The sequence below is a fragment of the Panthera tigris genome, chromosome C1, assembly GCF_018350195.1.
Source record: "Panthera tigris isolate Pti1 chromosome C1, P.tigris_Pti1_mat1.1, whole genome shotgun sequence".
In the NCBI taxonomy this organism is placed as follows: Eukaryota; Metazoa; Chordata; class Mammalia; order Carnivora; family Felidae; genus Panthera; species Panthera tigris.
Window position 1 is genome coordinate 90984628 of NC_056667.1, and position 16587 is coordinate 91001214.

Consider the following 16587-nt stretch of genomic DNA (forward strand, 5'->3'; position numbering starts at 1 on the left):
TAAGGAACCTTGGCATCTGTATCCTGTTCTTCATATGGATTTCAGACAGTTCCCTGGTTTTAAGCCCCACACCTCATTCCTGCCTACATGATACCACCCACAAAATCAGATCACATACAAAGAATCAGAAATCAAAATGGCATTGGGGTGGAAGTTAGAAAACAACAGAGCAATACCTTAAGATTTAAAATGCAAAATGATTTCTCACCTAGGTTTCTATACCCAGGCAAATGAAGATAATCACCTTTTCTGTTTTATTTCATGGCCAACCCAGGAGACAAAGTTTACCTTGTGCGAACAAGTTGTTTTTACATGGACATGTAATGAACAGACAAGGCAATTGGTGAAAGCCAACTTCTTAATGACTTGAGAACCACGTCATCATTCAGTATAATTTTCTCTAAACGGTTTAGTTTTTCCAAAACTGAAGGTTCCATTTTCCAATATACTTGACCATTTTGTTCCCTAGCAGAAAGCATTTCACATGAAATTGTCTGCTTAGTGTGAATAAATTGTCCAAGTTTCCCAAGAAAAAGAAAAAAAAAATTTTTAATTTTACTACGAAATGTCTTTATTTGCTCCTATATTCAAGGCTCTTCCCTCATCTGAACATCTTGATTTTTTTTTTAATCCTTCAGGACAATACCATTTTCTTTCCTTCTTTCTTGCTTTCTTTCTTTCTTTCTCTCTCTTTTTCTTTCTTAATGTTTATTTTTGAGAGAGAGAGACAGAGTGCAAGCAGGGGAGGGGCAGAGAGAGAGGGAGACACAGAATCTGAAGCAGGCTCCAGGCTCTGACCTGTCAGCACAGAGCCTGACGCAAGGCTTGAACTCATGAACTGTGAGATCATGACCTGAGCTGAAGTCAGACGCTTAACCGACTGAGCCACCCAGGTGCCCCGCAACAATACCATTTTCTAACTCGTTATATTTTCAGTAGAATTTTACATACTGGCAAGAGTGCATTTTAAAACAAAGGGTTCAAAAGCTAATCTCCTGCGCCCTGAATGGTTCCAAGGTAACTTATCGGTTTATTTCAAAAAATCCATGCCTTAGTATTTATCTCTAACATCATTACCCTTGTAACTACTGTGTCTAGTTATGTGAAAAATAGTAGAAGAGAAAGAAGTTCATCATCACACTCTCATGATTTTACCAGTTCTTGGTGTTGTTCACTTTGATTATCCCCACTATTAGCTCTGTTCTCCAAATCGAATTCCTGCCAGGATTATGGTTTTTAATGCCATGTAGTTCTGACCTCAAATTTGTCTTAAACTAAGTAAAAACGTAGTAAAGATCCCCAGTTCTATCACAAGCCTGCTATAATTTCCTCAGCAAGCTCAGTGCTGAAGCCCAGGGAGGAGGTCGAGAAAACATAATAGCTACAGAGGACAGCCATGATGATGGCGGACACAGCAAGAGGGCTGATGGGAAGAATCCCACACTTTGGCCAGTCTAGTTCTACAGCAACCGGGCATTTTCTATGCTTTGGTTATGTAATACAAAATAATCAAAACACTTAAAAAAATCAGGCAACTCAGGTGTTCTATCTACACCTGCAAACTGAACTAGTACTATATACTCTCAGAATATCTCATTTATATACATACACTATTTACCTAATTTGGATGCATATATTTTGTATCAAGAAGAGGAAAACAGATGCAGTCATTTTAAGAGGAGCCAAACACAAAATTTAGGGAAACAAACATAAATAAGTAAATAAACCCACGTTTTGTACTTGGACAGGCAGTATGGCAATGTACAGATGGGATCCCTTAGAATCCTGGCTCTACTGCTTACTAGTTGCAGAGTCTTAACCTTTGTTTCCTCACTGTAAAGATAGTAACAACCTTCCTCATAAAGATATTGGAAAACAAAAATGAAACATGTAAAATACTAAGCACACAGCAGCTACTTGGTATATATTAGCTATTATAAGAGGATCATAACTATTCTGGATCCTAAACACATTTTTCCCAGTTGAAGATATCACTTCCACTTAAACTCATCATGTCTAAAAAGTAATAACCACTATCTTCTCTGCTTCCTTATTTCTATTAGTGAGAAGGCTAGCCTCTACGTGGTAAGTGGGCTTCGTGTAAACACAAAACTTTAGACACGGATACATCTTGTTCCTCTTATATTACAATTAGGATCTACTGTCCTTTCTGGGCTAATTTTTAGTTTCAGACCATGGAAGTATATCTTTTTCTCTGCTTCATGGAATCTACTCTTCTAAAATACAAGATACATAGTTGCCAACGTTCCATTCCTTTCTGTGGCTGTTATAAGCTTTGAATTTACAATCAAATACACGTATGCATACACACACATGCATATACACACACACACACACACACACACACACACACACGACTTTGATGAAATTATGGAAAGGTCAGCAATATATAAATTCTTTATGGTGTTTTGTTGTATCTGAAAACACCTTTAGCCAGGACAATAGAAATGGAATGTGGTTTAGTACCCCTACATTTAAGGCATCCTCAAGCTAAGGGTATGGTATTTCAACTTAGCTACATAAACATTTCTAATACTTACCAGGGTTGGCAAGAATAATCTACTGGTTTGGGGACCTGAGATATAAAAAGGCAAAAAAATAGATTAAGTTTACTTAAGGGAAGCTTTTAGAAATCAATCATTAATTCAGTTCAGCTGACTCAGCTCTATAAAACCCTAAATAGCACACTCCTGGAACTATCCATTGGCAATTTTATACAGAGTGAATCATAGTATATGTCAGGTAAGTAGAAAATAATTCATTTCATTTTAATTCATTCTTTCATTCATTTTACCGCCACTGTACCTCCAAGAGGAGAGATAACAGGAAAAATATGAGTTGGAAGTCTTTGGTATTTATTATTAAGGCAGTTCAATCCTATCATAGAAAATTAAAATGAAAATGTTAGGAAAACCAAATAGCACTCGGCTTTCCCAGAAAACAGGCAAAATAAACAATACATATTGGAAATAGACTCATATCACAAATTCTAAATTCTGATTTTGAAAACATTTTGATGCTGAAAAGTCATGGGAAATATTCATTTTTCCCTCGTCTATGGAGATTTGCAAAAGCGAAAAATGTTACATGACAGAAAAAGAAAAAAAACTTCTAGTTGCTGATTGCAACCAGAAAATGAACAAAGCCAAATAAGATATGTTAATATTCAAGGAATAAGAAAGAAAATACATACTATTAGAGGGCAACAAAGTTTATAAATTCCTAAGAAAGGACAAGGAGTATAGATAGTTTGTTTTGTATTTAGAGATTTTTCATGAATCATCTGAGTCTTTGATGTATACATCCCATAGTATTCCTGGGCCTTTTTATATTAGGTGATTAAAAATACTTTTATCCTTAATTTGCAACAGAGTTCTGATCAATGTAAATATGTCTCTTAGCTATGTCAGTTTTCATAAAGGGTTGTTACTATTTTGACCTTCCAAGATAATAGTTATATATAACAAAATTATCTTTCTGGACAGAACATCTCCGAAGTTATTAATATTTAAATATTTCTATACTGTGGATCACATTTTTAATGTCACCACCATATAAAATCCTGATACACAGAATATAATATACTACACCCATTCAAATCCTGCAAATATTTTCTTATACCAGGTGTTTTCACAAACAGTAATCAATCTTCAACGATTTCTCTTTAGATGATAAGATATACATGGCTTCTGAAACCTGATGGAAAAGTAGTTCCTCCTTCCTTCTCCCTCTTTGTACCCTTTAAATTCATGTTTAATCCTAAACCAATCTTTCTTCCTAGAGAGAAGAAACAAAAACCAAAACAACAAAACTCTCACTCTTCTGTGAGTGTATTCTGATGTGTGAAGCACCAGGACTATCTTCTCAGCAATGATCCCCATAACCAGGGTGGGATCCTGTCTTTTTCCATCTGTCATAGGCCCTCCCCACTTCTTTTTTGGGACCCTTTCTTATATAAAACTATAGATGATTTTCTTCTAGATATTTTCCTATCTTTGAATATATTCTCATCTTTGACCATTTTTCCCGAATGCTTTTTTCTACCTTCATCACTGGCTGTTTACACTGTCAAACTTTGGCTATGGTCATACAGTTTTTAAAAATATTATACTGGGAATATAGCACACATGTAAAGTAGTATATATAAGATATGTACTTCTTCCAGAAGTACATCTCATAGAAGTTAGATGGGACAGTTAGAAGTGAACTTTCTGTGTTTGTTTGGCTGGAAATGTCATTACTTCATCCTAATGAGGAAGATAGATTTCTAAGTTAACTAATTTCCTATCAAAACTTTGAACATATTATTTTTATTGCTTCAGATATTCAAGTCTCACATTATAGAATCTCCATTTGGTTTTCTTTTCAATGGTTCCTATTTCTCTGCTGAGGTGTTCCTGTGCATTCATGATGAACATACTTTCCTTTATGTCCTTGAACTTAGTTACAACTGCTTTAAAAATCTTCTCCTGTAATTCCATCATTTGGGACATCTCAAGGTTGTTCTCTCTTGATTGCCTTTTCTTTTTTGAGTATAGTTTGTGTTTTCCTGATTCTTTATACATTGAGTAGTTTTGAATATCTGGGACAATTTGAACAATATTCTGTAGAAGCTCCGGATTCTGTGATGCTTCTACAAAGAGTGTGATTTTTCTTAAAGCGGGCAGTTAACTTGGCTGAACTCCAACCGCAAACTCTCTTCCCTGTGGTGACTGGCAGATGAATTCTCAGTGTAGTTCTTGCAGCCTGAACTGAGCTCCTTGGGAGTCTGTACCACATGGCAAAACTGAGGCAAAGCTTATAACACAGAACTTGAGGTTCCTCCCTCTTTGACACTGTCCTTTCTAAGATTTCCTGCCTCCCTTTCCCCTTTGTTTCCTTCGAACTCCACACTCTGCTTCTTCAAGCCAGTGATGCTGTGAGGTTTCTATCTGAAGTTTAGCTCCCCTGCATAGCACAGCCCAGCCCAGTATCTGTCCTCAAGCCAGTCATAAAACCAGGAAACTAACCTAGCATCATCCCCTTTTTCTGAGTGTCAACTCTTCTCTTAGCCAGTGCCTTCAGATTGTTGTTGTTTTAGTATCTTGCCTGGGGTTATAGTTGTTTTCTGTTGGAGGATTGATCCAAAAGGGGCTACTGGACAATTACCAAAAATGGAAGCTTTTATTGCCTTCATTATTGCTGTTGTTAGATATGAGTCAAATGATCAACCCTTTATAGGTAATCTGCATTCTCTTTAAGGTTGGTTTTAATATTTTCTCCTTATTTTAGATGTTCTCAAGTTTCACTAAAATGCATCTAGCTGTTGATTAATTTTATATATCCTTCTTGACTCTTAAGATTGGTTTTATTGTAAGTTCTGGAATATTTTCAGCCATTACTTATTTGAATAGTGCTTTTATTTTAATGTTTATTTTTGAGAGAGAGAGAGAGAGAGAGAGAGAGAGAGACAGACAGACAGACAAACAGAGCACAAGCAGGGGAGGAGCAGAGAGAGGGAGACACAAAATTTGAAGCAGGCTCCAGGCTGTCAGCACAGAGCCCGATGCGGGGTTTGAATTCACAAACCATGAACCCATGACCCGAGCAGAAGTCAGATGCTTAACTGACTGAGCCACCCAGGCACCCCTTGAATGTTGCTTTTTCACAATCATCTCTATTCTCTCTTTCAATAACATGCATATGAAATTTATCATTCCATTCTCTGTTAGATTTCCATTTCTTAATCTCTCTGGACTACTCATTGAGAAGTTTCTTCAGATTTGTCTTCCAATTTTCTATCCAATTGTGTCTAACATATGATGTAATGTTTCCATTAAAGTATTCATTTCACTATTCTGTCTGATTCTTTGTGAAATATATCCAGTTAACTTAGTGACCTGTTCTCTTCTTAGACTTTTATTCTCTTATTTCTTCAGCCATATTAAATATAAAAATTTGAACTTCGTATCTGGTAATTACAGTATCTGCTGTCTTTGTGTGTCTAATTCTGAATTTTATTTTTCCTGCTGAACTTTGCTTAAGATGGTTTCTTTAATTAGGGATTTGATGATCCCATGTTGTGAACTTATATTCCCTAGGACTGTATCGATAGAAATCCTTTGAGGACCATGTGCAATGAGGCTCCAATCCAGAAACAATCTGTACTTGTATTGGAAACAATCAACGTGGAATCATTTTAAACTGTTTGTAGCTTACAGTTATTTAGGTCACAGAGCTGGTATGAATTCAAGCCCAACACCTGGGTGGTTTTTGGATCTAAGGCTAGGAATTCTTAGGGGAGACTGCTTTCTTTTTTCTTCCCAACCCAGGTCCAAGATGAGGAAAGGCATATCTTCCTCTATGGAACTGTTTTCTTCTTGTTCATCCACTAAGGACTCCTGGAGTCACAGAGATACCCAAATTTGCACTATGCTGCAGCTCCAGGCTTGGTCTCCAGGTACCGTATTACCAGAAATAAAATTGTTTCATTTATGCTCCTGTGTTTTTCTCAGTTCTAACTTTCTCTCTGAACATTTAAAGAAACTAGCACAGCACATACAGAAGAATAACTCTTGAACTCAGAATGGAATATTCCATTCCCTGATAAACAAAATGTCCCAGGGTCAAAAGAGATACCACCTTCTAAACTCTTTCAATCTATCCTTCCTCCCATCTCTCCTCCTACTAATCTTCACCTAACATATCCTACCACCAACGAATGAATCTAGAATTGTATTAAGTAAGCACTAAAATTTTAATAACTATTTATTAACTTTGAGCTATAAAACAGCATTTAGCTAGTAGCCCCATCCATAATTAAGTATTCCTCTACAACTCCTTACCAGCTTTAAATTCTGAATGCGTTTTTCCTTCTAGTAACTGAGTCACCAAATACCATTAAATATAAGCTGATATAATTACTGTCTACCATTGTTAATTACCTAGGTTCAGCTAGGAACTTTGGCTTGCTTTTTCACCGCTTTGTTCATCCATACCACAAGATGTATTAAATATCTACTTATGTGCCAGAATATTCCTAAAATAAAAGTTCAAATGTTCATTTTATGCCTTATGTAAAAGGCTGTACAAGCATAATAGCACTTGGTATATGAAATGTTTAATATTCTTGATTTGATGTCTTTAGGTTCCCAAACATCTTAATGTTAGAATGTAGGAGATTTCCTGCTACCTGCCTACATACAAATATCATTGTTTTAAGTATAGGAATCCTAAATCTTGTTCATACAAGCAACAGAAAACTAACTAAAAACTCATTTTACTTACACAAATAAGAATGGTATCAAAGTTAAACGGTTTTTAAAGATTATTAGATAAAAAAAACATGTGACATTAGATCACAGAATCAATAGAATAGCAAATGCTTTTTGGTTCCCTTCACTTTTGAAATTAATGAAGCTGGAATGAGTAGAGTGAATTAGTCTACAGACTACATTCTGAAATAAAGGATGGCAGACATGCACATTTATAATATTAAAGAGAGTCTGTAAATATAGAAAGGATTGAAATATTATAGCAAGCGAGATAATTTAAAGATAGTTTTCTTTAACCATTAACTCCATTATATTAGTAAAGGAATTTCATTTACTTCAAACCATTATGAACTTCAAAAGTTTCATAGAAAAATCCACCCTAAACACCAAATTATGATAAAATAATGTCACCTTAAACAGAAACTTATAAATCTAAAAAGGTACCAGAGAGTACATTTTATGTTATATTCATCCATAATATTTGAGTAAATACTCATTCATTCTCCTTGTATCTAATGACATCCGAAAATGCCATTATGACATTAAAGAAATAGTAATGACAAACTAAAGCACAGAAAAACGTATTTAGAGATTTGATTAAAGATTTTGTGGACCTTCATGCTTTCTATTATGCTTTCAAACACACTAGTTGAAGTATAATATCTCTCTATAACCCAAAATGGCTAGGAATAAATTAAATCTCACCTCCATGGAAACTAACTAAAAAATAAAATAAAATAAAATAAATCTCACCTCCATGGAAAGGGGGAAAATGCATCTAATCTGTAGCTTTGGTTTATTCTTTCTAACACCCCACAGAAGTTTAATTTTGTAAATTCTACTGTTAAATTTTCCCTTGCATATACCATTAAAAAGTATCTTTAATGGAGTGGAATCATAGTGATTTTAGAATTTTTAATAACATTGACCATGCATTCAAACTTGAAATAATATGATCCCTCTAGAAAACATTAATAAAATTGAGTGACAAGATTGTATCCTTTGTACATTCTTGCACAATTAATTATAGCATCAAAACTAGAAAAAAATGGAAAGAAAGTACTCATACTTACACAGGGGCAAGGCTTGACAGCATCACTTGGAAAAAATCCAACCTCTCCAGATGCTAAATTTCTACCCTAAATTAGGGGGGGAAATACCAGTGTTGAGAACCCATTTACCACAAATGATAATCTCATAATGCTGTATACATAGTGTTGCTACTCAGAGTTCTCAAAATTACTTACGTGTTTTATCCAGTCCTAAGCATTTATTTACTTATTATGGCTCAGGAAGAAAAGCAGAAGCAGAGAGATTTTGAAATTAAACTTTATATATTGTTTTAGATGATAATTTTAAAATAAGAATTCAAGTTTGACTTTCCAAACTACCATTCAATCTTACTCACTTTACACTCCTCAATCCTATATAGAGAGAATAGCATATTTGATTTTTCTATTTTGTATTCACTAATACAAGTAGATACATTGGTTTTGTGCAGGCTCACAATTAATTAGAGATGTGATTTAAATGGTTACTATTGGTATCTTTAACAGAACTCCTAAGAGTTCTCCAATAAGACAGGAGACATTTCAAGACTTATGGAAAACAACATGATATGACGTTTTAGGTGGTTTTCAGATTTAGGAGAAAGGCTAGGGCACTGATCAAGAAAAGAGGACAATTAAGATGTTAGAGGAAAGAATATGTAAAAATGACATTGTAAATGAGAAAAGGGAGGAAAGAAATTGGCAGAATAAGGAAAACATAAGCACTGAATGGACAAAAAAAAAATACTTAAGAATTTACTCTTGGAGACCCTTTATCAAATTCCTCTTTTAAAAATAACTCATCAGGGAATGTAAATTGGTAGAGACAGTGTAGAAAACAATATTGATTTTCCTCAAAAGATTAAAAAAAAAAGTACCATATGATCCAGTAATTCCACTACTGGGTATTAACCCAAAAAAACCCAAAAACACTAATTTGAAAAGATATATGCACCCCTATGCTTATTCCAGTATTATTTACAATAGCCGAGATATGGAAGCGACCCAAGTGTCCACTGATAGATGAACGGATAAAGAAGATGTGGTGTATGCATACAATGAGATATTACTCAGACATAAAAATGGATGAGATCTTGCCATCTTCGGCAGCAAATTAAGTCACGGAAAGACCAACACCATATGATTTCACTTATGTAGACTCTAAATAAACAAATGAACAAACAAAAAGCAGAAATAAACCCATAAACACAGAGAACAAATTGGTCATTGCCAGTGGGAACGGGGTAGAGGGATGGGGATGGGCAAAATGGGTGAAGGGGAGTAGGAGATACAGGCTTCCAGTTATGGAATGGGTAAGTCACCAGAATACAAGGTACAACATAGAGAACACGGTCAATGGTATCGTAGTAGTACTGTACGGTGATAGATGGTAGCACAGGGCAACATACAGACCTGTCAAACCACTATGTTGCACACCTGAAACAACGTAACATTCTGTTTTACTTCACACACAAAGAATCTCATGACACTAAACCTACAGTTGTTTCCCTTCTCCGGAAAGACAAATTATACTCAAAACACAGGGTGACAATCAGAACATGGAATTTGAAAGTGCTTGGGAGATTACTTCTCCTTGTCTAAAAACTGGGCTTATTTTTATTTGCTATTTAACAATTGCCCGATTCTCAGTAATGCAGGTGAGTAAATAGCATTATGACTGGATGTCACATGCTCAGTTATTTTTGACACAGAAAAGTAACAAAAAATGATAAAATATTTCCCTCCTGAAGCAGTATCCCTTTGTGCCTAGACAGCTTGGCTATGAGGTTGTTGAGAAAATTTTACAAAGTGGGAATACAGAGTTAAAGAAAATGAGGAGGAGGAAGAAAAGAAGAAAAGGGAAGAGGCAGGAAGGGAGTGGGGAAGAAAGGGGAAGTGTAGTTGAAAAGGGGGAAGGGTGGGGTTAGGACAAAGAAATCAATTAAATAAGCAAAGAAAAGATGTTAATTTGGGCAAGTTTCTAAAACTGTATTGCACTTGTGTATCAGGGAAAAGGTAAGTGAACAAGTGGAATATTCATTTATTCAACAAATACAGTATCTAATATCAATTTGGTTAGGCACTGAGGAAAACGCACAATTTTATAGGTCAGTTTCTGTTTCCCCTATATTTTCAGAGGAAAGATACATATACACATAATTATAATATAAGGTTGAAAGGGCCAAACACTGTTAGGTGCAGAAGAGAGGCTATGGAAATTGGAGAGATGTTTTCAATATTTGCCTAAAAGCTGCATGGAAGAGGGAGGGGGAATACGAACATAAAATGTGCAGGGTTTGAATGAATAGAGATGGAAATGGAGGAAAACATTCCAAAAACAAAATAAAGCATGAGAAAGTCATAGGGATATGAAAATACAGGTTGTGCATAGGAAAAGCAAATGGAGTCTAATAATGGCTTATACTCGTTGGACCCTTTCTGTATGCTACACACTGCTCTGAGCATTTCATAATCCTTACAATGATTCTTTGTGATAGGCCCAATTACTATCCCCATTTTATGGGTGAGGAAAATGAGGCACAGAGAAGTTAAATGATCACCCCATGATCACAGAGCCAGAAAGTGACAGAACCAGATTTCAAATTCAGATGTTCTAAGTTCAGAGCTCAGCACTGCCTCTCTACACAAGCATTAGACTCATAGAGGAGGACAGAGGAAAATAGAGCTAAAAGGTTGCAGGGAGCCAGTTTGACTGAGACATCTGAATTTATCACTGGTGAGGGGGTTTCCATGAAGGGGTTATGTGTTGTAGAAGAAGTAAATTGGCATCCATGTGCAAGATGGGCATGGCTTGGTAGGTGAGAATATCATTAGAGGACTGTATCATGGTAAGAGAGAAAGGGGACCTTTGCTGGACACATTACTGCACTACAGTCTGTGGGGCTTGCCTGAGGAGTGGGTGAGGAAGAGAAGACCATGGGAGTTAAAAACCAGGGGGAAAGTCAAGAATGGAAGTGATGATATAATCCATCCGAACACATAACCTGGATTTAATGGCAATTATACAGAGGGGAAACTTAAAGTCAATGGAGCAGGAGTGTCATGGAGGAAACTGTAGATAGAAGAAGACAGAGAACAGAGCTTAAAGGAATTAGTGTAACCAGGAGGCAGGAAGGATGCACCAGAGGGAGGAGAGTCACAGACTAGAGGGTGATGAGAACACACTAGCTCTAAGGTTAGAATGAAGTGTTACTCTCATTTGACTGCATCCTCTGAGTGCTTTATTTATTTTAGGCATGACACAGAGGTACAAGTAAACAAGTATGATATGTGGGGGGCTGTATGCCTTGCCAGACCTTTTTACATAAATGCACTGCAATGCTACTTGAGTACAATATATATGGGTATGTGTGTGGGAGCCGTACACAGGAGAAGACTCAGAAGAGAAAAGGATAAGGGTGACTGTTTTTAAAAAGTAAAATAAGAGTACACTAAGGGAAATAAGTCTATTTTGCAGGGGAGAAGCCAAAGAGAGAGCTTTATGGTGGTCTTTCAAAACTGTAGTTGAAGATAAATCAACAAGATGGAAAATGATAGCTATTGTAAGAATGGTGAACTGTCAATTCACATTCTTCATCAGAAAAAGAACAAATGGTCTCATCTATGGAAAGCAAAGTTAAAGAGAAGCAGAGATATTTTGTGACAGCGCCTGTTGGCCAACATAATCCCACTTATTTCCCCAAAACAAAACTAACACAGGGTCCCCCAAATATAGAATGATACTTGGACTTATTCCTCCACCAAAGCTTGGTGCACACACTAATCTGTCATCTCTTCTCTAAAACCATCATCAGTCTGCAGGTGCAGATGTAATCTCACCCTGTTCTAGTGCACCTTCACATACTAGGAGTGCTATCCCACCACATGGATGTCATTCTTGCTCTGCATGGTCTTCTCCATTACTCGACTGAATTCTTTGAAACCGGACAATATCTTCATCATTTTTTTCTTTTACAAGAGAGTGCCAAATGCATAGTAAGCATTTAACAAATGTCTATAATTTGAGGTATTTCTCAATCTGATAGTCCCATGTCAATGAGTAGCATGACCTCCAAATCCTCTTAGCTGAAAAGAATAAAACACACCACACTTTCCTTTTATACTGTCAAGCACTGAGCAGCATTAAACTGTTTCTATATGAAAATATTCTTATAGTGGCATTGCTTGACCTGTCTCTGACATTTTATGTAAGTACACACTGTGTTGAAGAAGGCAATGCATAAAATAGAGAGAAAGGAGGCAAGAACACAAAGAATGCAAGAGTAAAAGACACAGTAACGAATTTTATAGTTTCTCAAGATGCATGGACTGGTGCCCCTTTTTTGTCTTTCTTCCTTTGTAAAACCAAGAGTTCTACCTGAAAAGCATGTATGGGAACTCAAACTGTCCTAGACAGTAGGGGAAGGGGCATAGCTGTGTAAGAAATGTTCTAAAACTAGGGTGAACATGCAATTTTCTGCCCAAACCAGGATCTTTTGAGAGGAAAGGGTAGTGATTAATAATGATGTCAGGACACAAGGTATAAATTGGGACCGTTATGGGTAAACCAGGACATATGGTTACTGTATCAAAAACCATTTTGTTCTTTTTCACTGCATTTCAAGAACACGACTGGAGTTCTCTCAGGAGGGGGAAATTTTCACTCAACAGACTACCAAGGTCATTCTGAATTGTTCTTTCCTTAATGAAATGCCTTAGCATAGCAATGCAGGTTACATTTCTTTAATGGTCTTAGGTTTCCCTGAGATGACAAAGAAGTGAGAGATAATTTAACATATCTTAACACATGAATAAAACTGCATTTCCTCACTTATTCCTATGAGATGTCAGTTTTAGCTACGGGAGAGAATATGAGCTGTATTCAATGATTTTCCACTTATTAAGGTAATAACCATCCTACAACATTTGGAAGATTTAAAAACAAAGTAATGTGTAGGAGGAGTGTCTTTGCTTCCCTGGTGGATGTGTGTGGGATGTACATTGATAATTCATTAATGCCAATGGGTGGAGAAGCTGTCAATCCCTACGCGTGGATGGAACACCAGACTGTTGCGATGAAATAAACCATTTTCAAAGCCAATGACTTTGTGCACTTTATGTGATGATCTATTTATGAAATTTTTACTAACTTTGATGAGAGGCATGCAGCTGAATTTTCTTCTTTACATTCTGGTGTGGGCACTGTATTCTGGGTCAGAAAATCAACCTGTCGTTCCTTTTATGCCTCTTACAAATGCCAGGGATAGGAAATCTTTCAGTTATCCTCCTGTCTGACATTCGTTCCTGGGAGTCCCTTGACTTCTTCAAGGTCAATTTGAAAACATTCCTGTTTCATTGCTACATGTCATCTGACGTACCATACAGTGCCGTCTTCATATGCATTTTTTCTGCAGGGCATTCTCTAAATTACGTGATGTGACTTTTGTTAATCTAACACAGTACAGATTAGTTAATTCTTAAGAACATATTTTCTTTGGAAAGTACTTGAGAAAACACGTCATGGGCTATACACAGTAAGAAAAGATGTACTTTTATAATTTTCATTAAATAAAAGTAGAGCAGACACAAACAAAATACTATTGACATTTCATAAAATAATGCCTTCTGTCCTGAAAAGCGAGTTGCTTCCTTTACAAAAATGTGTTAAACTAGAATTATTGATAACTTTCTCTGAAATTCCTGAATATCACAAATGTAAATGCACATTCAGACACTTCCTTACTTCTAGCTGAAATTTTTTCATTTTTAGGTTATAGGTCATTTTTCCCCAACAAGAATCCACAGTGAACCATAATGAATTAAAAGGACTTTAAATTTGCTCATAGAAAGGATATTTACATCTACCCGTACAGAGTAAAACATTAATGTATGCTAGCAAGGCACAGCTAAAGCTGCCTTTTTAAAACCCATAGACAAGGATGGCTTAAAATGGTAGAGGATATCCTCCAAAAATCTTAATCGTAAATTGCTTGGCTCCTAACTTTGCAAAAAAGGAGCAAGAATTGCTTTAAGAAAAATACAGAGTGTCTTTTCCCTGTGGCTCATTTATCCCCTTAATACCACCTGGATTGGAGCTTTAATGCACTCCTGGAATAGCACTGAACAATTTGAAACAGATGTGGAAAGCTGAATTTAAAAGGGACAGATTAATGGTTATTTATGAAAGATTGGAAATTTCCCCCAGTTACAATGCCCTAAACACTTTCAACGTATGCATGAAGGTGCTGTGGAGATTACTAAGCAATTTATCACACATGGGTAAATGGCCAGAGCAACTGTCACCCTACCCAGTCCTCTCTCACTGTCAGAAATGTACAGTCTGAGCATGTGGGGGAAGAAAACAGACAGGGTAGCCATGAATTGTGGGAATATAGGCAAATACACAAATTAATTTACTGACCAGATGGATGGAAAGATGACGGATAGCTTGTACCACACACTATTTTTGCAATTATCCTGACAGGCTTTGTGAGTACATGCAAAGGACAGGAAAAGGAGAGAAGACCAGGACAAAAATCCTGTCTGAAACTGACTTTTGGTTAAGGGGCCATCTGCGATCCTAGCTGCCATCATACTGTAACAATTGTTATCAGTTAGATATACACCAGTGCTAGTTCTTGGAAAACACAGAAAGTCATTACCACACAGTAGGGATGTGGCACTGGAAGAGGTCATTCTATCTCCAGCTCTGCTATAAAAAAAACAAGAGCTGTGTAACCTTAGGCAAATCTCAGTGGTAAAACAAGAATGATGACAAGATCTGCCACACATGCCTCACTAGGGTAATACAAAGATCAAAGAATTAACATGTGTGAAAGCACTTGATGAATGCTAAAAATAACAATTTTCTATTTTTTCCCCACAATGCTGCTTTTTGATTATTCCCAATCAGTCTTCTCAGGTCAAAAGTTTTTTTTGTTGGCTATTCATGTGTTATTACTACAGAAATGCCTAGCCTAGTGAATAGTCTCACCATCCTCCTTATACTTAAGACAGTTTGCTAGGCCACAAGTAACACAGATTCTCAAAATCTTGAACCATAAATACTACATTCAGAGAGTCCATTTCTTTATCTCAAATGTGCCCATGTTTTCTTCCAAGTACACACATTCTTTTATCATTAACTGTTTCTTACCTGATGAGTAAGGTATGCATTTTTCCACCAGTGAACAACTTGAAAATTTGCCAAGCATAATGCATAGGGTTATACTGAATGGTCATTACAATGAGTTCCAAAATACTCATGCACGCACATAAGAACAAAACCACAGCCATGCGCTTTTATCATTTGCTAGTCAAAAGAGAATAGGATCTTTAACTTTTGTCCAATGCATACACTTCCAAAGTTTTTCAAAAGACTATATAAAATTCATATTCCTAGCCTTGTTCATTTGCAGTTAAGTGGCTGTCATGGGCTGAGAATTCCGAATAACTTTTAAAAGCTTGCATCTTGGTCTAGGATCTTTGAAATTAAATTTACCTCCAATCTGTAAGGGTTTATAATTGCATCGAATCATCAAAACATACGACAAAAGCCTCGATTATATGTGATGTCTTTTTGAATGCATGCAAAATTGTTTGTGTTTACTACATCACTGAGATTTTGGCAGAAGGAAGTGTCAAAAACTCTAAAAAAAATTTAAAGTTGTGAAATGTACACTAAGAAAAAACCCCACTAAAAAGCCATAAGCTATATTTCTACACTTATTATATGTGAGATGAATGTAACAGCAGCTTGAGACTTTGCAGAACATTTTTCTTGTTATCCAAAAAAATGTATTCTATGGGGTTCCTGGATTTCTCTAGCAGGGAAGGGAACTCTCTTGTTTTGGGCATCTTGAGGCTTTTCCTCTAAAGTCTCACTAGGTAAGATATTGTACATGATGTAATCCTGAACCAAAATCTTGTAACTCTGATTTTCTGGGGAATTAAACAAGAGAATATCTTTGATGAAATAAAAAAAAAAATTTAGCAAGCAAAAACCAATCTGCATGTAGGTAAGCCAAATCCTAAGTGGTTACTTAATACAAAATCTGGATAGAAGAACAAGGTTCTACCACATCTTGGAAGAAATCCTATTTGGGGAGAGGCCATATAACTGAAAAAGTAAACCAGGCTTGACAAAGGTCCAAAATACAGAAAATTGTTTTTCTTGGCAAACTACTAATGGATGTTTTCTTATCCTTGGTGATTTTAGTCCTAAGTAATCACGAAGCACCATCCACGTCAAATGGTCATGGCAG

General features: G+C 36.2%; 1 protein-coding gene across 3 annotated transcripts in view; it reads right to left on the reverse strand.

The window, feature by feature from the left end:
• The window catches only part of VAV3 (vav guanine nucleotide exchange factor 3), a 356891-nt gene that overhangs the window by 32638 nt on the left and 307666 nt on the right, over positions 1–16587 (reverse strand). For all 3 annotated transcript variants that reach the window (XM_007090051.2, XM_042998088.1, XM_042998089.1), the window contains 2 exons: positions 8348–8413; positions 2562–2596 (listed from right to left, as the gene is read on the reverse strand). In XM_007090051.2, coding sequence (XP_007090113.1) covers positions 2562–2596; positions 8348–8413 — 101 coding nt within the window. The remainder of the gene's footprint in view (positions 1–2561; positions 2597–8347; positions 8414–16587) is intronic.